General features: G+C 40.7%; 1 protein-coding gene across 5 annotated transcripts in view; it reads left to right on the top strand.

Annotated features, from left to right (window-relative positions):
- ERC1 (ELKS/RAB6-interacting/CAST family member 1) overlaps positions 1–22,043 on the top strand; it is a 270,574-nt gene that overhangs the window by 17,742 nt on the left and 230,789 nt on the right. For all 5 annotated transcript variants that reach the window (XM_061124651.1, XM_061124648.1, XM_061124649.1 and 2 more), the window contains exon 2: positions 4,241–5,065. In XM_061124651.1, the coding sequence (XP_060980634.1) occupies positions 4,397–5,065 (669 nt within the window). In that variant the 5' untranslated portion in view covers positions 4,241–4,396. The remainder of the gene's footprint in view (positions 1–4,240; positions 5,066–22,043) is intronic.

Here is a 22,043-nt window from a genome sequence, read left to right as displayed (position 1 = left end):
AATGCCTCCCACTGGGAGAGATCAGGCTTGCTTACTGCTTACTGTCCGGTGGCGGGCTCCCTGAACTTCATGTTCCTCTGCGGACCCACTGCATGCATAGTGTCTGCCCAGGCCCCGTGGTGCCACCTTGTGGGACCTCGAGTGGGTGGGTAAGATGCTCATAGTGCTGGCTGTGCTGTGAGTAACAAAGTTCTTCATCTCTGACCTGGGAGGCTCATGTGTGCTGTCTGATGAGTAGAGTGAGGAGGTGTGAAGTAACCACAGCAGATACGGGTTAGGGAGCTAACAAAATATTGGATAGGAAGCCAGCTGAGGGGCTTGGAGAACTCTGGGGCCAGTTTATCATGGGCTCAAACTGAACAGCTGCACGTGTGTTGTTTGTTTTTTTTTTCCCCCCAGCAGCAGTCAGGAAGCCTGGTAGGTAATCAGAGAAGGTGTTTCTTTGGATTAACTCAGGGCAGGGGAGTTTGGAACGTGAAAGTTTTTTTTTCAAGCTTTTGTGGTATAATTTATGTGCAATACCCTGAACGCATTTAAAGTGTGCAGTTTGAATTTTGACCTGTGTACCCCTGGGAAGGCTCACCCCAGTCAAGACAGTGAACATTTTTGTCACCACAGAAGTTTCCTTCTATCCCTCCTTGATCCCTGATCTGTCTTCATGATCCATTGCTCAACCCCCAGCCCCAGGCACATACTGATTCGCTTCTGTCCTAATAGCTTCCTTCTGGAATTTTATATAAATGGGATCATATGGCTTAATTTTTTTTTTTTTTTTGGTCACTTTTTTTTTTTAATGTGTGTGTCAGTTGTTTGTTATAAAGTACAAGGATTATTATCTTGTGGTTGTGGATCTGGCATATTTTTAAAAGAAATTTGAATTTTTTAAACACTGTCTTCCCTGAAGCTCATATTAGAAAGCCAGGATGAAGCCTTTGGACAGAGCTAGTGGGTTTTCTTCTTTTGTGGTGTTACTAGAAATGAACACAATTCTAATAGTAACAAAGACTCCATGTGCAAATGCCGTTTTGGGTCTGAAAGTGGCTTGAAACTCTGGAGTGCACCTGCTCACGTAGAACACTCGACGTGGATTTGTGCTCCTGATCTCAGCATCTTTAGTGTGATTTAGTTACTCAACTACAGGACAATAGAGTTTTGCACCAAAGCACAGCTGGGAATTTTTTTCTTGAGCGTGACAACTTCAAAGTTCTGGTGGCACGATTCCTGAGACTGAATTACTGCTCTTTATTTTGTTAGTTTTCCTGACTCTGTTCTTCTACCCACCATCTTTTAAAAAAGACTTTCTCCTTAATAGAGGGATACGTATGATTATTTAAGCATTATACCGGAGAATACCTAAGGTATGCCTTAAAGTTTAGGTTTAGCGTCTTAGATTAGCAGGACACACTGCCTTGAAACTGGACAGTTGAGATGAGCAGATGACGGCAGATAAGCACAGTGTAATAGTTGGGAGCTCCCAGGGCTCTGGAATTAGATGCCCTAAATTCAGATCTTGGCCCTACCTCTTAAAAGCTCTGTAGCTTTAGATGAGTCACTCAACACCCATAGGCATCACGCTCTTCATCTGTAAAATGGAGATAATGGTAACACCTGTGTTGTAGGAGGCTTCCCCGGTGGCTCAGTGATAAAGAATCCGCCTGCAAACGCAGGAGGCGTGGGTTCAGTCCCTGTGTCGGGAAGATCTGGAGAAGGAAATGAAAACCTACTCCAGTGTTCTTGCCTGGGAAATCCCATGGACAGAGGAGCCTGGCATGCTGCAGTCCATGGGGGTGCAAAGAGTCAGACACGACTTAGTGACTAATCAACAACAGCGAGGGGGCTTATAAATATTAAATCTTATAAAATTCTTAGCACAGTGCCTGACATATGGTAAACATTTACTGTACGTCAGCTTTTGTTATCATTTAAGGGGCTCTGGGTAATGAGTAGCTCTCTTGTTTTAAGCAATATTCAGATTACTTTAAAGAGAAAAAACTTTGCAAACCTCTTTGATCTTGAAGATGAATTTGCTTGAGCAGTAGTATGTAGATTACTGCTTGTTACCTACCTTACAGTCCAGATTGTTGCTTCCTGAGCTAGATTCCTCCTGGGAAGGAATTTCCTAACATTACTAGCAGAATATTGCAGTGTCTGAACTTGGTGTCCTGTTGCTATTTCTGAGACAAGACTGTGTGTTTCCTGTCCTGCTTATTGTTACCTCAGGGCTGTCTTTACTGGATCACCAAAGTGGAGATGGGATTGCCAGTGTATTCATATTTCTGAAGATCTTTAACTCGTTTGAGTTTGGCTGGACTATATAGACACTTTAAAATCTTATTTTTGACCATGTGATTTACTTGGATTGTATTTTCAGTTGCTTATTAAAATATTATTTAATATGTTGAAGTCTGTTACTTGATTTAAGCCAGTTCTTTGATAGAAAGCTATTAGGAAATGACAGAGATCTAGTTTAGATCTGTATTGTTTTATGTTTGAGAGAAGTGTATAATAGATGGCTATGCTATGTGTGTTTAAATTTTGTCTTAATTACTATACTTTAGAATATGAACATATTTTCCTATTAAAAAATTCAAGTATTTGTGCATTATGGGTATAAAGCTTTACAAGTGAAGCTAAGAGCCTCCACAGACATTTCCCCCCAACCCTTTGAATTTCCCCTGCCTCTAACCACTGATGTTCAGATTTGGCATTTCACATGTAGGAATTTTGTATATATTTTGTATACAAATCTTTATACATATGCTAGATTTTTTTTTCCACCAAGAGTTTGGGTTTTCTTTTCATTTTTGGTATACTTTGTCATTTTGACATAATTGAATGTATTAGTTGTTTTTCTTTATGTATTTTTGCCTTTTGTTTCTTAATTAAGAATCCCTACCTTTACTCAGATTCACAGGGATTCCTGTAAGTTTTCTTCTAGTACTTTTAATAGTTTAAAATTTTCTATCTTTAATGTACATAGAATTTATTTCTGTGTACTGTGTGAAGTAAAGATGTAACTTATTTTTTTTTTTTTCAGGCACCAGTTGTTCAAACTCCATTTATTGAATGATTTATCCTTTCCTCACTGTTTTGAAATGTTACTTTTAGCATGTACTATACTTTCATGTATAATTTAGATTCTATTCTTGGGCCAGTTCTGTACAGTTTTAATCACTATAGCTTTAAAAGGCTTCGAGTCCTTATGAGAAATCCCAGGGTTCAGATGTGGTTTTGGAGTCCAGGTTTTTTCTCCACAATGTCCAGTGGGCGTTATGCAGTGTCCTGTAATCATGTTATTTTCTCAGTGAAGTGTATGAATAATTACACTAGGTGAGGTACCTATAAATGATAAGTGACCTCATATAAGATCATGCCAGATATTGCTCCTAAATGAGTTAAAGAGGGGAAAAAAATTATTTTCAGAGTTTAAAAAATTTTTGCATTGTAAATAAAGGATCATGGACCTATAGTGTATCAATATCTTGCCATTTAGGGGACATCTTCCTTTGTTCTTCTGTTTCAGATTGTTTTGCTGGTGGTTGTGCCTTACCCTCCCATTTGAATTACAGAGTTTGTCAGGTTATGTGAGGAATCCTGCAGGGATTTTCATTGACTTGAAAGGAGGAGTTGGAGAAGAAACGACACCTTGGCAGTGTTTGTCTTCTCATCTGTGAACATGGATAACTTTCCTTTTGTTCAGGAAAGTTTTAGAGTTTTTCCAAAAATTTCTTGCACATTTTTGTTAGATTTATGTCAGAGCATTTTTATGGTTTTGCTGCTATTGTGACTGGAATTTAAAAATTGTGTTTTCTAAAAAAAAAAAAAAAAACAAAAACTGTGTTTTCTAACTTTTATTGCTAATGGACAGTAAAGTCTCGATATTTATATATTGATCTGTGCGTAAGTAGTTTGTTGAGTCCTGTCTTTGTCAGTTGATGACCTTGGATTTTCCAGTTAGAAAATGATATGTTGAAACATTGAGTTTTATCTTCTTTTTGCCAGTCTTTATGCCCCTTATTTCATTTCCTTTTCCATTTGCTTGGTGTGGTTTCGGTGTTCCGTTCTGAGACGTGTTGGATGTTTTAGGAATGATGCTTACTGAGAAGTAAGTTGTGCTGTGAACAGACGCACCCGTCAGCAGATGATAAAAGGGGAAATCCTCAAGTGGGGGTAGTGAAAGTGTCTGCGAGGGGAGATGTTTCCTCCTGCAAGAGCTAACGTGCAGTACCTTCCATTACAGATAATGGCATGAGCTGTTCCTTCAGGGTTGGACAGCGAAGACCTGATGCTTCTGATGAGCCTTAAGCCGACTTAGAGCCACAGCGCAGCCTCCCAGAGTTCCGTGTTTTGCTTCCTGCTGCGCACCTTTCCCGGCCCCTGAGCTCATCTTGCAGCCATGTATGGAAGTGCCCGCTCAGTGGGGAAGGTGGAACCGAGCACCCAGAGCCCGGGGCGGTCCCCTCGACTTCCACGTTCCCCTCGCCTGGGTCATCGGCGAACCAACAGCACCGGAGGGAGTTCTGGAAGCAGTGTTGGAGGAGGCGGTGGGAAGACCCTGTCCATGGAGAACATCCAGTCCCTCAATGCTGCCTATGCCACTTCCGGCCCCATGTACCTAAGTGACCACGAGAACGTGGGTTCAGAGACACCCAAGAGCACCATGACCCTCGGCCGATCTGGGGGCCGTCTGCCTTACGGCGTGCGGATGACCGCTATGGGCAGTAGCCCCAACATAGCGAGCAGCGGGGTCGCCAGCGACACCATAGCGTTTGGGGAGCACCACCTGCCTCCGGTGAGCATGGCCTCCACTGTTCCTCACTCCCTCCGTCAGGCCAGAGACAACACCATCATGGATCTGCAGACACAGCTCAAGGAGGTGCTAAGGGAAAATGACCTCTTACGGAAGGACGTGGAGGTCAAGGAGAGCAAGTTAAGTTCCTCGATGAACAGTATCAAGACCTTCTGGAGCCCGGAGCTGAAGAAGGAGCGAGCCCTGAGGAAGGATGAAGCTTCCAAAATCACCGTCTGGAAGGAGCAGTACAGAGTCGTGCAGGAGGAGAACCAGGTTAGTGCACATGTGTTCTGGTATAAATGAATCAGAGTTCATGCAAATGAAACGATTTTTCTCTTCTTGGTTCATTTATTTTTGTTTTTCCTGTTTTTCTTAGTACTATATTTTGCACCCCCATTTCTTGGCCTTTTCCAGACTGGTTCTGTGCCTTAATTTTTTTTTGGTTACCATGTCTGCTTGCTCATCATTCTTTCCCATTTCACTTCTGTTTCTCTTCCTGTCTTTTCTTTCAGCACATATTTTCTTTTTTCCGTTCTTGTGAGAATGTACTTTTGCCACATGCTCTAAGATTTACCATGTGTGTGCATGCTTATTACTCAGTCATGTCTGACTCTTTGTGACCCCATGAGTCTGCCAGGCCCTCTGTCCGTAGGGATTCTCTAGGCCAGAATACTGGAGTGGGTTACCATGTCCTCCTCCAGGATATCTTCCCTACCCAGGGATCAAACCCAGGTCTCCCGTATGGCAGGTGGATTCTTTACCATCTGAGCCACGAGGATAGCCCAAGAATACTGGAGTGTGTAGCCTATCCCTTCTCCAGGGGACCTTCCTGACCCAAGAATCAAACAGGTCTCCTGCATTGCAGGCAGATTCTTTACCAATTGGGCTACCAGGGAAGCCCAAGATTTACCATAACAAATGTTTAAAAAAAAAAAAAGTGAAAGTCGCTCAGTGTGTCCGACTCTTTATGACCCCATGGACTGTACAGTCCATGGAATTCTCCAGGCCAGAATACTGGAGTGAGTAGCTGTTCCCTTCTCCAGGGATCTTCCCAACCCAAGGATCAAATCCAGGTCTCCCACATTGCAGGTGGATTCTTTACCAGCTGAGCCACAGAGAGTCAATCGTAATAAAACCACCACAAGGCAAATCTGTGTTGACAGTACTGGAGGATGGAAATTAATTTTAAAAGTTGATGATGTAAATATTTATTAAGTACCAACACGGAGTAGCAGTTCTTTCTGTTGACATTTATAAGAAAGTTTAACTTATAAATCTTTTTTTTTTTTTTTTGAATCTTTTTTAAAGAAAGATTCTTTAATTAGTCAAATTTGAGGATTTTAGGTGGAAGAAAGGCAGCTTGGTGTGATTGGTTATGTATGAGATATAAATTACACTTTGATAGAAGTTGAATGTTAAATTGATGTTATTGAATTTATCATTGAGTTAACTAGCCATCAATATACCTTTCTGTTGGTGCTGAAAATATGCCCATCACCAAGATGGTTTTTATCATCAACCAATCTGAAAAAGTCCATATTTACGAGGAAAAAAATTATCGACTTCATTTTCAAATAATTCAGGCAGCTAATTATGCCTGTATTTAAAAGCTGTGTGGATAAAAAGCAAATAACAGTAACCTTTTTAATTATCAAGCTACATTCAAAGGCAAAATATTCAAATCTTTCAAAATGACTATGGTGGGAACTTAGTACTCGAGTCCAGTGGACGTGAAACAGTCCACAGGGCTCTGGTGCCAAAAATACCATATGCGCTGAAGGAGGGTGAACACTGCCTTATCTGGATTCCGCCCCTTGCCCTAATTAAACACCCGTGTTGGCAGGAACAGATTCTTCCTGCACCCACTATAATTACCACACAATCCTAAAATTGTATAACTTTGCTCCAAAAAACGAAGGGTGCAATTTTAAAGTAAAGTGAAACACAGCAATGAGATATAGAGAATTGAGAATGCTAATGAATAGATTACAGTGAGCCAGTCTGGGCCCTAATTAAACTCTGCATTCATCACACCCTCTGCAGCCCTCAGAGGTCGGAGATTTCCACTTTACAAAGAAGATTGGTTTAATAGGATTTACAGTAATTAAACAAATTTCCCCATTTCAGTTTGAGATTGGGGATTTAGATACATTCTCGATGTTTGATCTGATTGGACCACAGAGATCTTGGTCTAGAATCCTATCAAATGAAAAAAACACATTGCTTAGAATTGCCTGATGTGTACAGTTCATTATTATGAAGTCCTTTTAGAAGATTGGTTCAAAAATGTATATCCAGTTGTTGTTATGTTTCATACTCCTCTTGTTACTGAACTTTCAAGTACTGGTGATTGGAGAAATGGAACAATGTATGTTTTCACAGGAGAAGTCTTTTCTTTTTCTTAAATTGAGAATGGGGAAGGGTTTTGGTGTGTTTATTTGATGGAGAATAAAATAAAAATCCAGCTGTGAGCTTGGTTGAACTACAAAACTAAGACTTTGGATGATATATATTTTTTAATTTTGTTCTAATCAGTATCTAATAAGATATTGTCATACTCCTTTTTTGCTTATAATGCCTTCCTTATAATATTCCTGCATACTGAGTTGAGTTGGAAGTTTATTTTAAAAATAATTGTTTTAAATCACTTTCATTGGCATTTTGTGTGATCAGAGTAATTTTTTAAAAATTACAATGTAGCAGGTGAGTTTAATGTTTTGTTCTGTGTATTTTTTTGCTTTTGGAGTTTGATTTTATTTGTGTAGACAGCAAGAGAAACTTACTATCTGTAAATCTTTGCTTTGTCATTTGTTCTCTCTCTTTGGACCCTGGTGACTATTAGCATTTTAATAATTTTAGGTTCTGCCTTGATTTGTCACATGGGGAAAGCCATTATTTGAATTTAAATCAGTTTTTCCATGAGGTTGCTAATTGTTTCCCTGTCATTTAAAGTCTGATTTGAAAATATGGGATCTCTGTCTTGGACTGTTTGTTTAACTTTTCTTTCTGCTCATCCTGTTGTAACATAGAGATGAATTATGAATGATTTTTCAGAGTACTGTGGATAGATCTGTATTCCAGTCTATTTTTTCAGATAGATTTGATCTTTTCTGGTGTTCCAGAAATGAGATGTGTTAGAGGCACTGTGTGGGATGCCCTGAGAAAATTAAATGTAAGATAGATATGCTCCTTTTGGGGAATTACCAATCCTTTTGGGAAGCAGAATTTGTCCAGCTTATAGAAATAGAAGCTACCCATCCACTGGACTTTGTCTTGTGCAAAGGTACATGAATGGGATGGCAAATTGGTTTCTTGTAGAGCTGGTAAATTTGCTTACCTGGGTTGTAGTGGACTGTTATGAAAAACGATCCAGTGAATCTAATAAAAAAAAACTATGTACAAATGCCTGATAAGGCTTATCTGTGAGGAAATAGAATTTGCTGGAGGACTGCAGTCTCTCTTTCCCTTTCTCTGTTACAGTTCACAGTGCAGTGTCATGGGGATTTCATCTCAGTGATGGAATTGGTTTTATGTGTCTGCTTATTTACACAGTCTTTGCAGGTGGCAGCTTAAATACGAGTTGGGAAACCCATTTTTTATTCTTTTGTGCCAAAGAAACCAGAAAATGCACTGAGTTGTTGATCAAGAACACTACTGTTGATCAAGGGAGGTCATAGTTCCATTTTACTTTGATATCATGCCACGGGTGCTCTATTTGCCTGTAAGAGTATTGGAGGGGCCCAGAGACCCTGCTTTCTAACAAGTGATGGAGGTCGGGGGGAACTCTTAAGAGACTTGTGACATTTTACTTATGCTCTGTGTTTTCAACAGGCAGCTGTGAGGAAGGAAGTTTTTTTTCCCCCAGCCTTTCTTTCTTTTTTGGTATTTTTTTGGAAGGTCAGTACTGGAAAAATGAGTGCAAATATGAAGGTTTTAGGTTCTGGCTTCGTGGAGGAATGTATTTTCTCCCAGAGCTATATCCATTTGATGGATGAGTCAGCTACATAGAACAGTGCTTGACCACCGCTGCTCCTGGTTCCTGGGAGGCCAGATTGCCGCTGACAGTGGTGTCCGTGCGCTGGGTCTTTCAGCTCTGCAGGATGACTGCGGGGACTTTACCGGGAGTGGGATGGAGAGCGCCCCTCCTCCTACCCTCTGTTGCTGCTCCCTGCCTCGCTCCCTGCCTCTCTGCCTTTGTGACAACTTTATTGAGGTAAAATTTAATTGATCCTTTAAAAGTATATAACTTCTTTCTTTCTTAATATGGCTTATTCAGAGAAGAATTTGAGGAAAGGAACAGAAAGTTGCCCTAGGGAGGGAGGGAGGAAAGTTGCCCTAGAACATAACCAAAAAATTGTTTAGGAGCAGCCTTTATTGCTGATCAGCAGAGAGGACTGAAGGCAGGCAGGCAGGCAGGCAGGAAGAGCGAGTGAGTTTGCAGCAGAAAGTCTGGAGTTATTTGGGTTATAGGACTGGAGAAGAAGGTGCACATCCATGAGATGTTTTCAAAGAAATCTTTGAATATAGATGATGAGGCAAGAGAGGACTCTTTGAGAGTCCCTTGGACTGCAAGAAGATCAAACCAGTCAATCCTAAAGGAAATCAACCCTGAACATTCACTGGAAGGACTGATGCTGAAGCGCCAATCCTTTGGCCACCTGATGCACTGAACCAACTCCTTGGGAAAAACCCTGATGCTGGGAAAGATTGAGGGCAAGAGGAGGAGGAGGCAACAGAGGATGAGATGGTTGGGTGGCATCACTGACTCAGTGGACATGAGTTTGAGCAAACTCCAGGAGATGGTGAAGGGGACAGGGAAGCCTGACATGCTGCGTGCAGTCCATGGAGTCACAAAGTCAGACACAACTTAGCAACTCAACAACAACAGTGAGGCAAGAGAGAAGACTAGGATGCACTTAGTGATGTGACTTAAGAATCACTTAGTGACTTAGCAATCACTTGTGAAGATTTTTGATTGAAACTGTGATTTTTAAATTTGTTCACTCTGTGGGAGCTTTTTAATATCCATAACCCTAACTAAATAAAGGAGTTAACGTCTTCAAGAATCACTGCCTACTTTAAAAACTTGTCTTGTAAGCCGTGCTTGCATGTGATAATTTGTTGCTCAGAAAAAGAGAGCAGATCATCAAGAATTCCTTGACAGTGGGAATCTATATTCCTATTGCTTAACTATTAGAAGGCAGTGTAAAATTCTGGAAGAGAGAGAGCTCAACTTTAAAGACTAAGAATATTGCCAGGCAATGCATATGAAGCCATCCTCATGGAGAAGTTTGTATAGCTTTCTATTACCTACTTTGTGCTTGAGGCATACCCATTAAGCTTAAGATGGGGAACTGCTGTTGAGTACAGAGCCCAGGATATGTGCTTTTTCTGCAGAAGTTCCATGGTGTATCTGTAGACCTGTTGTTTTGTATGTTTCATCTTGACTTCGTTTTTAAATTCTCTGAATGGTAAAAAAGAGAAAATACATACTTTTATTTTCTGATACTGCCAGCATAAGATATGAAGAGAGGTTGTTGCCCACCAGTTTATCATACTTCGGATAAGGTTAATCTCTTAAGTTTTCCTCCATGCTGTAAAATTTTGTGATCAAGAAGAGATATGTGTCTGTAACTCAGGTATACTCAATGTTAAAAAATATAAAAAAAAAAAAAATATCAATAACAGTACGTTGTAGTTGATCTGTTTGAGATAAAGACTTTTGGACAGGTATTTATATATGTGTTATTCTCTGTGCACCAGTATCATTCCTGTTGTTGATCTGAGATAGTGGTATTAAAATGAAAGCAAAATTGCTTTGAATTGCTGTTCACAGATAAATCTTTGTTTAAGCATAGTATTTAAAATTTTTTATTACACAGCTGCACTGTTTACATTATTAATATCCTATAGTATTCACTCTATTTCAAAGGACAGCATTCTTTGGGAGCTATGTGAAAACTTGTGTAGGATATAAAATCTACTGAGAAAGTAGAAGAATATGTTCAGAAAATGTTCCCAGTTTCAATTCTCTTTCGTAGATTTGATAATCTGAGTAATTAGTAATGTATTGTTGCCACATGGCTCATCATGGGCGCAGGAACTTAGAATAGGTGCCAAGTTCCTAAGAGAGAAGCATACTTTAACGAGCTCAAGTCTTCTCTGTCTTGTGATTTCATGAAGTGTATTTCTTATTTCTCTGTGTAAACATGCTGCCCATGGTACAGAGCATTTTCAAGAAATGAGGCAGGCAGAAGATAATCTATTTAAGTTGTATTGGATGAATTCCTGAATTTTTCTTGGCGTTTTTGGTGACAGGTGCTTGTTTTCAAGAGTAGCACGTTGGTTCTCAGTTGTTGTAAAGTCATGGGCACATTGGCTGTCAGCATAGTTTCGAGGCAGAAGGCATTTTTTAGATTTAGGGTAGAGAGGGCCTGGGATTGCTAGGTACCCTGAGATGCTTACGGCAGTCCTGCTCTGAAAAAGTCTCCCTCATTCCAGGTGGTTTTCAAACGAAATCTGTTTTTAATGACCTGAACCCATTTCTAACTACACAAGTGTGTGTAAATGCATTAGCATTTTTGGAATAACTTCAGTATACACTGAACTTTCCAGCATCAGAACTACTGTGTAAGTTGATGGCAGATAGTACTTTTTTTTTTCTTTTACAGTAAATGTGATGTTTGCTGTTAATTAAAAAAAAAAAAATTTACTATACTTTGTTTTGTTTGGAACTTGACGTAGAGTTTTTATCATTTTAGAAAATGACTTCAGCATTGCATTGTTGACCAGGACGTCCGCCAGACGGTCTCTCTGTGCATGTGCCCGTGTCCTTTGGTGTGGCCATGTCTCAGTGTTTCACCTGTTAACATACATGTTTGTTTCTTATAAAACTTTTCTTTTTTCTTTCACAGAGCATTATATTAATTTTTTGGATTGCCTATGAGAGTAGGCTTATTATCTATGAATTTTATTTTGAGATAATAAAGGACACATTACAAAATATTTGTTAGAAGAAGGGGGACGGGTGGCATTGGGTCTGATGAGCTTGAGAGTCGCTGGTGTAGTGGATAGGATACCTGTTCTAGAAAAGGAGACTTCTGTGTTCTCATTTCTGTCCTGGCTCTGCCAGTCAGTAAGTAGCTGTGTGACCGTGGGTACATTGTGTAATCTTTTGGGGCCCGTTTTCTCATCTGTGATCCCCGGAGGGTTGGACATGGTGGTCTCTCGGGATTCTTTCTTTCTTGTACAGGTATCTGACTTGTTTTGACCAGTTTTCCTAATGGAATTCTCTTCAAGAATCTCTTCATTTTGATTTTAATGCCCTAGTTCGAGTTTGACTCACATAACTGAGTTAGGCTTTTCTGGGAATGAGAAGTACTTGACAGTAGATCTCCTTTTCAAAACCAGTGCTTGTATATAAAGTGCAAAGAGTTTTCATGGAGTTTCATCAGTTGTCACAGGGAGAAAAGGCTTTTATGATTGTTGTGATAATTAAATGAGATTAAAGGAAATAATATGTATAAAATTATGGATAAGGCTAAATGGCACAGTAGGTATTTGTTGTTGACTGGCTAAGTTGTGTCTGCCTCTTTGTGATCCTACGGACTGTAGCCTGCCAGGCTTCTCTATCCATGGGATTCTCCAGGTAAGATTACTGGAGTGAGTTGCCATTTCCTTCTCCAGGGAATCTTCCCAACCCAGGGGTCGAACCTGCATCTCTTCCTTGGCAGGCAGATTCTTTACCACTGAGCCACCTGGGAAACCCCATAATAGGTATACAGAGCAATAAACGTTACTTAGAATCAAGTCAAATATTTCTTAACTTCAGAGAATACTGTAGAACATTTTTGAAGTGTGGCATGTATCTTACAGTCTGCTGCAAAGAGGGAAGTGGTAGCCTGGGACCTGTACAGTGTTGCTAGAAAGTGGGTCACAATAGATAAGAAGTCTCCTTTGGATAACTCATCACAACCGATGTAACCTTAATATTCCTGAAGGAGTTACCAGAAACTTTGAATAGGGTAATTAGCTCTCCGGATTTTCAGTTACAGTCTTATCCATTATTTAAGATTTTTATTTCCACAGTGACTCATCCGTGAATTATAGAGTGCTTTCCCAAAAGGAATGTAATATTGCTGGAAATAATTTTTTTACCACTCTATTTTCTCTCTGTGGTAAGGAGTTTCTGGCTGGTTAGTTGGACCTAAAACCCTCTGTAAATAATTTAAACTATGTGCCTTTGTATGAAGAAGACTTAACCATTACGAAACGATGGAGAATTCTTGAGAATGGGCCACATAGAATGTTTATATTTACTCATTGTGTTTATTTAAAACTATTTCTGTGCTGTCACCTTTCTTCTAGCTGAAATTTTTATGTAACTATGTCACGAAAAAGTGCTCTTTGCTTACATTATCTCTGTTGTTACCTCACTGACATAAAAAATGTCACATTGCATCTGATGTTCTCTTTGGTTTCTGGGTGTCATCTGTTGTACCTTTAAAAGTAGTGTAGTAGGTTTGTCAGTGAAAATGAAGTCTTACAGTGACACTGTTGTCAAATGCGTCTCTGAGTATTTCTAGAAACCCGGTGAACATGTTAATAATAACTGCTTTTGTAGAGCATTTGGGCTTCCCTGGTGGCTCAGCTGTAAAGAATCTGCCTGCCAATGCAGGAGATGAGGGTTCGGTCCCTGGGTTGGGAAGATCCTCTGGAGGAGGAAATGGCAACCCATTCCAGTAGTCTTGCCAGGGAAATCCCATGGACCAAGGAGCCTGGAGGGCTGTATAGTTCATGGCTTCACAAAAGAGTTGGAGATGATTTAGCGACTAAACAAATAGAGCATTTACAAATACCATACTAGCTTCTTTTGTATGTTATTTCTAATTCTATCAGCCCTCCTCCAGGGAAGTGATACCGTGCTCATTGATAGGTGAGGAAACTAAAAATCAGGAAAGTACTCTGTTCACATCTCACATCTGGGAAGTGACATAGCTTCATCTCTCTGGTTACAAAGCCCAGTAAAATGTCGTAGTGGCATTTTCAACTAAGAACAGCTGAGTGAAATCCAAGTACTCATTTAAAATATTTATTGAAAAATTAACACGTGTGCAGTCATTTATTAAATGTGAAAGTAAAAGTGTTAGTTGCTCAGTCATGTCTGACTCTTTGAGACCTCATAGACTGTAGCCCACCAGGCTCCTCTGTCCCTAGAATTCTCCAGGCAAGGATACTGGAATGAGTTGCCGTTTCCTACTCCAGGGGATTTTCCTGACCGAGGGATCGTGCCTGGGTCTCCCACGTTGCAGGCAGACTCTTTTCTGTTTGAGCCACCAGGGAAGCCCATTAAATGTGAAAAACTACATTAAAATTCCCGTCTGTTGTAGTTGGAGGAGGAAATACAAGAATGGACGTTAGCCGAGGATCTGAAGGCTTCTGGGAAGGAGTTAACATTAAGAGAAGGGACCGAGGAGAGAGACACAGGTGGCCAGCTTAGCAGATGCTGAAGATTGACTTGATTAGCTTACATATCAGCAGGTGCCAGTGATACCAATCACTACTCTTGCTTCAACTAGGCAGAAAGCTTTAGGTTAACAATTCCTAGACTTGGGTCTCACACACCAGTAAAATAAGAAATGAACAACAGCTACCCTCCCTGCAAAAAAGTGGGAAGGGGGCAGACTTGGCTTGGGATTGTCAAATAAAGACAATTAAAAAAACTTAAATGACCCCATACTCTTAGCATCATTTTATAAGATGAAAAACATTGTGAAACCAAAGGAGTTGAAATTGCGTCATCACAGAGCAGAGGACAGTCCTCCCCAAGAAAATACAGCTTTTAAGTTTACCGTGATGACTTTATTAAGGATTGGTGGAAACCTGGTCATGGATGTGCATTTAAAAGGCACTGATTTACACTAGGAGTTTTGTGTCACAGCCTGTGGGCCAAATCTTGCCCACAGGATTCTTACATCCCCTGCAAGCCGAGAATGGTTTTTACATTTTTAAGTGATTGAAAAAAAAAAATTCAAAAGAAGAGTGATGTTCTGTTAATGTGAAAAATTACATGAAATCTAAACCTCAGTGTTCATAAACAAAGATTGATGGGCACACAGCCGTGCTTATTTGCCTGTTGTCTCCGGCCACTTTCCCACTACAGCGGTGTAGCTGAGTAGTTTTAAACAGAGCCCATGTGTTCTGGTAAACGTGAGGTATTTCATCTCGCCATTCACAGGGAAAGTTTGCCAATATCTGATCTACATAGCAGGATAAGTAGTGATAACTTGCAGTTACTGCCACTCAAAGTAGTAATAGTTGTGTGGTGTTTGCTAAGAAGCAGGCCCTGTTTTATGTGCTCTGCCAGCATTATCATCATAACAACCTTTTGGAGGTAGGTACTGTTATCTATCTATCTATCTATCTATGCCGGTTCTTAGTTGCCGCACCTGACCAGAGATCGAACCCCAGCACCCTGCATTGGGAGCTCGGAGTCTTAGCCCCTGGACCACCAGAGAAGTCCCTGGTACTGTTATCTTTATTTTACTGATGTGAAAACAAAGAGGCTTAGAAGGAACACCGAACTCGCCCAAGGTCACACAGCTGTAGAGTGTCAAAGGCAGGATTCAAGCCCAGGTACGCGCCACGTCTCTGCTCCTTCCTGCTAAACTAGGTAGTCACAAAAAAGAAGCAAACAGCACTTCAGGACACTGGATGCATGCTTCACATTTACTTTAATTCTTTCAGGAACAGAGGGGAGTAACCTTGTGCTGCAGCTGATCAAACGTTACCAATGAGGAACAGAGTGAAGTCAACACTGATGGCTTCATTATTCATGAACTTTTTGGTTTGACTCAGTAGATTTTTCCCATAGGTTTGTTGATTGAGATGAACTACTTAGCTGACATCCTACTTACTGAACTTTTGAGCAAGTGAAGGTCATTTCTGGACCATATTGTCTAATTTTTGGTATAATTAGAATAATAACTATTAACGTGGAGAGTAACTATGTTCTTCACCATCATAAATATTTGTTATTTCGTTCTTGAGAGAAGGTATACCTCCCAAGCCATTGATTATATTAAAAGATAAACTTTTGTTGACATATGCAGACATATTCTAATTAAAAACTAGTGATATTCTTTAATTATTTATTTATTTGGCTGTGCTGGGTCTTAGTTGTGGTATGAGAACTCTTAGTTGTGTAGTGACTTTTTAAAAATAGAATAAATATGGCTTTGCAAGCCAAAGTCTGGAAAAAAATTGAATCCACCAGCAGGTGGATATTTAGGTGACTCTATTCTAGAGGAACCTACTTTGCTTTTAGGGAAGAAGGTCTGAAGGGAGGAAGTGAATTTTGAAGAGTCACTTGAATGAGGAAAGGAATATTAACAAGCAAGGGACTAGACTGGAGTTGGTGTGACCAGTTGTAATTTCACAAATACTGTATTATATTGAAAAGCAGCTTTTGTACATTCTGTCATGCATCATGCTCAGTAGTGTTTGACTCTTCTGTGACCCTGTGGACTGTAGCCCACCAGGCTTCTCTGTCCATGGGATTCTCCAGGTAAGAATACTGGAGTGGGTTGCCATTTCCTCCTCCAGGGGATCTTCCTGATCCATGGATTGAACCTGAGTCTCCTGTGGCTCCTGCATTGCAGGTGGACTCTTTAAGTGAGTTGAGATCTAGTGGCTACACTTAAGTTAAACGTCACCTGTATTTCGAGATTTTAAGATGATGGTAACACACTCAGTGTTGTGATCCCCTACAGCCTAGAAACATCCTGTGTCCAAGATCAATTTTAGTGGGCTTTCAGACCACAGAGAAGATAGGCCTGACACTTCAATAAGGTCATTTTTCCAAATCTTTTAAATTGCCCAGTGATACAGCTGGTGTTCCCAAGTAGGGATCCTGGTGCTCTGCAGGGCTTGGGGTGTGACTGGGGTCTTCAGAGGGGGTTAGGTGGTGGGTGGGGCAGTCGTGAAGGTTGATCTTTGACTTGGGGTTGACTTTCACTCTCATATTTGGAAAGTTGCTTTCTTTTTTCATTTTGGGCCAATGTTTATTGACTAGAACTATAATGCAAATAAAACTGCCTGTCACTTTTATACTGGGGGACATTGAATTTGTCCAAGTGTTGACTTGTTCCTGATGTTTGGGTGTGGGTGGTTTCTCTCTACTGTGTTGTTGCTCTTCCTCATAGCAAGGCAAGTGTTCCAGTGTTGGTGGGTTTTCTTCCTCTTAGCCATTCCATACATGAAGTGAAAGTGAAAGTCGCTCAGTCGTGTCTGACTGTGACCACACGGACTATGCAGTCCATGGAATTCTCCAGTCCGGAATACTTGAGTGGGTAGCCTTTCCCTTCTTCAGGGGATCTTCCCAACCCAGGGATCGAACCCAGGTCTTCCGCATTGCAGATGGATTCTTTACCAGCTGAGCCACCAGGAAAGCTCAAAAATACCAGAATGGGTAGCCTACCCCTTCTCCAGCAGATCTTCCTGACCCGGGAATCAAACCGGGGTCTCCTGCATTGCAGGCAGATTCTTTACCAACTGAGCTATGGGGGGAAGCCCTTAATAGACCATCCATAATTTGACACTAATCATTTTGAAAACTGTTGCTTATTACACGAGTTAGCTGGAACTGGAATCTAAAACTCAACGCTGCCCAGGTTGAGTTGGAATGTTTCAGTCCTTGAGAGTTGCCACCACCTCTTTTTCTTGTGACAGATGGCTTCCCCTCCTGGTTGTAATCCACTGCTGACTTTTTTTTTCAAAGAATGAATGCCATGTGTTCCCCATGGTGGCTATGATTTTTTTTTTTCCTGCCCACTCATTGGTTTCAGAGGAACTTGAAATTGGATGTACTTGCTCTTGGCATTTATGGCAGGAAGTAGATACAACTGTGACTCTCTCTGCCAAGTGTTCATTTATTAGAAGCATTGTAGCTTCCTAAAATTAAACATCATTTCTTTGTCCTACCAAGAGTAAAATGAGTTTTATTACTTTTTTTTAAGAATATGCTTTTCACTTGATGTTGTATAGTAAATATTTTTTGTGGCTAATTTATTAATCAGATTTTAAAGTCTAAATTTCACATACTCAAAAGATTTATAGTATATGAGACTGCAGTCTGTTTGTCCAGGGTATTGAATGACTAGATCTAGTTGTACTGAGTATAATGAGCATAAACATGAAATGGATTTGTATCACAGACACTCCAAAAACAGTGGAAATTGTTTGTGAGTATGGTATCACACTTTGAACTTCTGTTTAAATACACTTTGTGGTCCACGTGGACAGTCGTGTCTGGTTGTTTTAACCTTCCTGCTCAGTCTCTGTTGTCCATTGGTGGGTGTGAATGAAATTGTCTTAGGCACTGGAGATAATCTTAAGCCTAAACCTGAGCCAATTTAATTCTATAAAAATTCTGTTTTTATTTGGAGGTCTGGTGTTTGACTTTAGAAAAGCGCCTGCCACGTCAGAGTAAACAATGGAGGGCATTCCTGACCAGAAGAAGGTTAGATAAATATAAAACAGACTTGTGCATATTACCTTCATTCGTGTTGGGACTTGGGATTTTTGTCCTCAGAAGTCCCTGTTCTGTCGATGTCCTGTATTCGGCTGAGTGACTCTCTTTGTAGGTCTCCCTAGTGGCTCAGTGGTAAAGGATCCACCTGCAATGCAGGAGACTGAGATTCAGTCCCTGGGTCAGGAGGATCTCCTGGAGAAGGAAGTGGCAACCCACTCCAGTATTCTTTCCTGGGAAATCCCATGGACAGAGAAGCCTGGCGGGCTACAGTCCGTGGGGTCGCAAAGATTCAGACATGACTGAGCAACTAAGCAACAAAGAACCTCATGCAGTAATGTCAAAAGTGTTGCCTACCCATGGGCAGCCTCTAAATCTGTCTTGTAATCTTGCTAGATGAACCCAGGTCAGTGACTGTCAACTTTGGCTGCATGTCCACGTCACCTGAGAAACTTAAGTGGGGGCCGGCGGAAGAGATGCCTGGTCTCACCCTCATCCCTGGAGATTCTGATTTAGTTGGGGCTGGGGCTTCCATGTAGGGAGTTTTAAAAGCTCCCTAGGTAGTTCTAATGTGCTGTCAAGGCTAGAACCATTAGCTGCTTCTAATGGATAAGAGCTGGTGGGTGATCTGAAACCTCTTCTTTGTCCTCTGTCTAGTAGGTTACCAAGCAACAGTACACAGATAGTCAAAACCAATTTCAGTTTGGATGGATAGAGAATGTTTATCACTGGAATTTGAGACACAGATATAACCTGGAAGTGATTAGATGATGTTAGTATTTTTCAACATTTTAAAAGCATTAGCTTCACAGGGTACTGGGAGACGTGGGTGAGTGGGAGGAGACAAGCGGTCTGATTGGAGTGGAACTGCTCAATGCATAGGGCTGTTGTTAAGGAGGATGAGGGAATGAAAAGAAGAGAGCAAAGTTAGAAGCTCTTACAGAGCTCTGGCTTCTGTGAGACTCGACATAAAGGGATGAAGTGGAAAGTCAGGATGGGTCTTCAAGTAGAAACTGCTTCTTCCTCACCCAGCAGGTGTATCTGGGGCTCATCCTTCTGTGAGGCCAGGAAGGGACAGTAGTGAAATGAATGGAGTGAGAGGGTCCTTTTTACATCCAAACTTGTTTTCTGCCTAGTGACACAAGGCTCAAATACCTCTTTTACTAGAGTGTTGCTAAGCTTTAGTGAATAAGAATCACGAGGAAGCACTTGATAAAAATGTAAATTTTGGACCGAACTCCCAAGTTTCTGGTTTAGGACTGCTGGTGTATGACTTAGGAATCCATCTTTAACAAGCACCTTGGTTAAGGTTAACAAACTTTTTTTTTTTGGTTTCCTTAGCATCTTCACCATGTTTGCCCTATCCCTTGTGTTATTCTTTTAGTTTTTTTTTTTTTTTAAGTTGGCACACTTTAAAAAGTGGAATCTTATTTTAAAATGAAATTCTCACTGCTCTATGTGGAAATCATATCACGTGCAAAAAAAAAAAAAACCCCAAAACCCCCCTATAAAAGTAAATGCATAGCTATTTGGGGGAAAAAAAAAGTCAAACGTATGTATCATTGAAGATCATCTTAATTATCATTTTGAGAAATGTGCCCCTGGTGATTCTGATGCAAGTACTTTCCTCATCATACTTGGAAATACATCAAATAGAGACCAAAAAAACGTTTATTTAGACTGAGTGGTTTTTCTGCTGACTGTACACTAGAATTGCCTGAGGAGCTTTTAAATACTTTTGGCCAGGCCCCAGCCCCAGAAGATCTGACTTAATTGGCATGGGCTAGGACCTGGGCATCAGCTTTGTTGTTTGTTTTTTAAATAAGCAGCAGACACTCTACTTTTCACGGTCCTGGAGGCTGGAGGTCAGGATGCTGCATGGCAGGGTCGGTTCTGGCAAGGACCCTCTTTGAGGTTCTTTCTCTTTGCTTGTCCTCACGTGATAGAAGCAGTGGGCATCAGTATCTTTGAAACACTCTCCCAGGTCATCGTAATATAGATTTTGTGCTGAGAATTTAGAGATTAAAACAGAAGTAGAATGTAAATAGACTTAAGCATAAATTTACGAGTCCTAAATAAATTTGTCTGGTAGAGTTAGAAGGAAGACGCTGGCCACCTGGGGGTGTGGCAGGAAGGAGAGAAAGAAGGTGAGTTGGTAAGGCACACATTATTTATCTGTATTTATCCTCAATATCTCCTCTGCCCCAGCCTGCTTCCCTTGTTCTCTGTTCTGGGTGAATGTTAAGGTGTTTTATCTAATCAGATGGTGCTCAGACTTAAGTGTGCATCAGAACTACACAGTTGTTCAGTCGCCAAGTTGTGTCTGACTCTCTGTGACCCCATGGACTGTAGCACCCCAGGCTTCCCTGTCCTTCACCATCCCCCAGAGTTTGCTCAAACTCAGGTCTTTTGAGTCAGTGGTGCTATCCAACCATCTCTGTTGCCCCTCTCTCCTCCCACCCTCAGTCTTTCCCAGCATCAGGGTCTTTTCCAGTGATTTGGCTCTTCTTGTCAGGTGGCCAAAGTATTGGAGCTTCAGCTTCAGCATCAGTTCTTCCAATGAATATTCAGGGTTGATTTCCTTTAGCACTGACTGGTTGCGAGTTTGTTAAAACATGAATTGCTGGGCCCCACCCTCTGGGTTTCTGATTGAATGAACCTGGAGCAGACGATGTCCCAGGTGATGCTCATGCTGCTGGACCAGGCATCACACTTGAAGAAACTGTGAACTAGTCAACTGAGCCGGAAACCAAGCGCATTAGACTTAGGTTTGTTTTCTCTGTGTCTAGAAAACTTGAAAAACAAAAAAACCCGGCACAAACCCATGTATACATTATGTCGAATTAGCAGATGTTAATGGTGTGTGGAGATATAGTCCTTATGAATTAGTATTCTCTTTTTGGTTCTTAATAAGCTGCTGTATCTTATTTCACACTTTTCCAGTTTATTTCACAATTTCACTGTATTTCACAACTTTCCAAGGAGTTAAGTATGGCAGGTTCCCTGGGCTTGAGGTCAGTGTTCCTTCGGGTAAACTGTCATGATCTGGGAGAGGTAACTGTGCTGTTAACTTGTTCGATCGGTCTTGTAGGCAAGAGTGAGATAAGGACAGGGGAAAAGTGCAGTCAGAATCATTATGCTCAATCTGAGAAAAACATGAAAAAGTATTATATATTTAAAAGTGAAATTGTCATATACAATCATTTTATCGTATTTTACACTTACGTAATTTATTTGAATGGTTCACAGAATTAATAAGCCAAATTTATTTGTATGTCTAGAAACCCGGGAGCAGAAAGAGTAACCTGCTATGTATGGTGGTATAAAAATGTGACAGTTGTGAAAACATAGGAACCCAGAACCCTGGGTTCTGGGATGTATCATTTGTTCAGTTCTGAAACAGTTTGTTCTTCCTTAAATATAACTGACATTCTGTGCCAAATAAGGGGAAAAAAAACAAGAGGAAAAAAATCTCTGAATTCATAATCAGTGCTGTCAGCTTGATTCTGGAATAATTAGAGTGGTTTTGGTTAGTCTTACCTACCTTTTTTTTGTCCTGCTTTAAATAGATGGCTCATTTTGGTAGAGACCTTCCCAGCCAAGTTAGTTTTGCTAGATTGAAATAATGCTGTTCTTCTTGATCAGAAGAAGCATTATTGATCGCCTCTGTGTGTGTGTGACATCTTGGAGTTAGTAACAGGATTCCCTGCACTTGCTAGGTTC

Source organism: Dama dama, chromosome 22 (assembly GCF_033118175.1).
Source record: "Dama dama isolate Ldn47 chromosome 22, ASM3311817v1, whole genome shotgun sequence".
Classification (NCBI taxonomy): Eukaryota; Metazoa; Chordata; class Mammalia; order Artiodactyla; family Cervidae; genus Dama; species Dama dama.
Note: the sequence above shows the minus strand (reverse complement) of the source record. Positions and strands in the feature narration are given on the sequence as shown.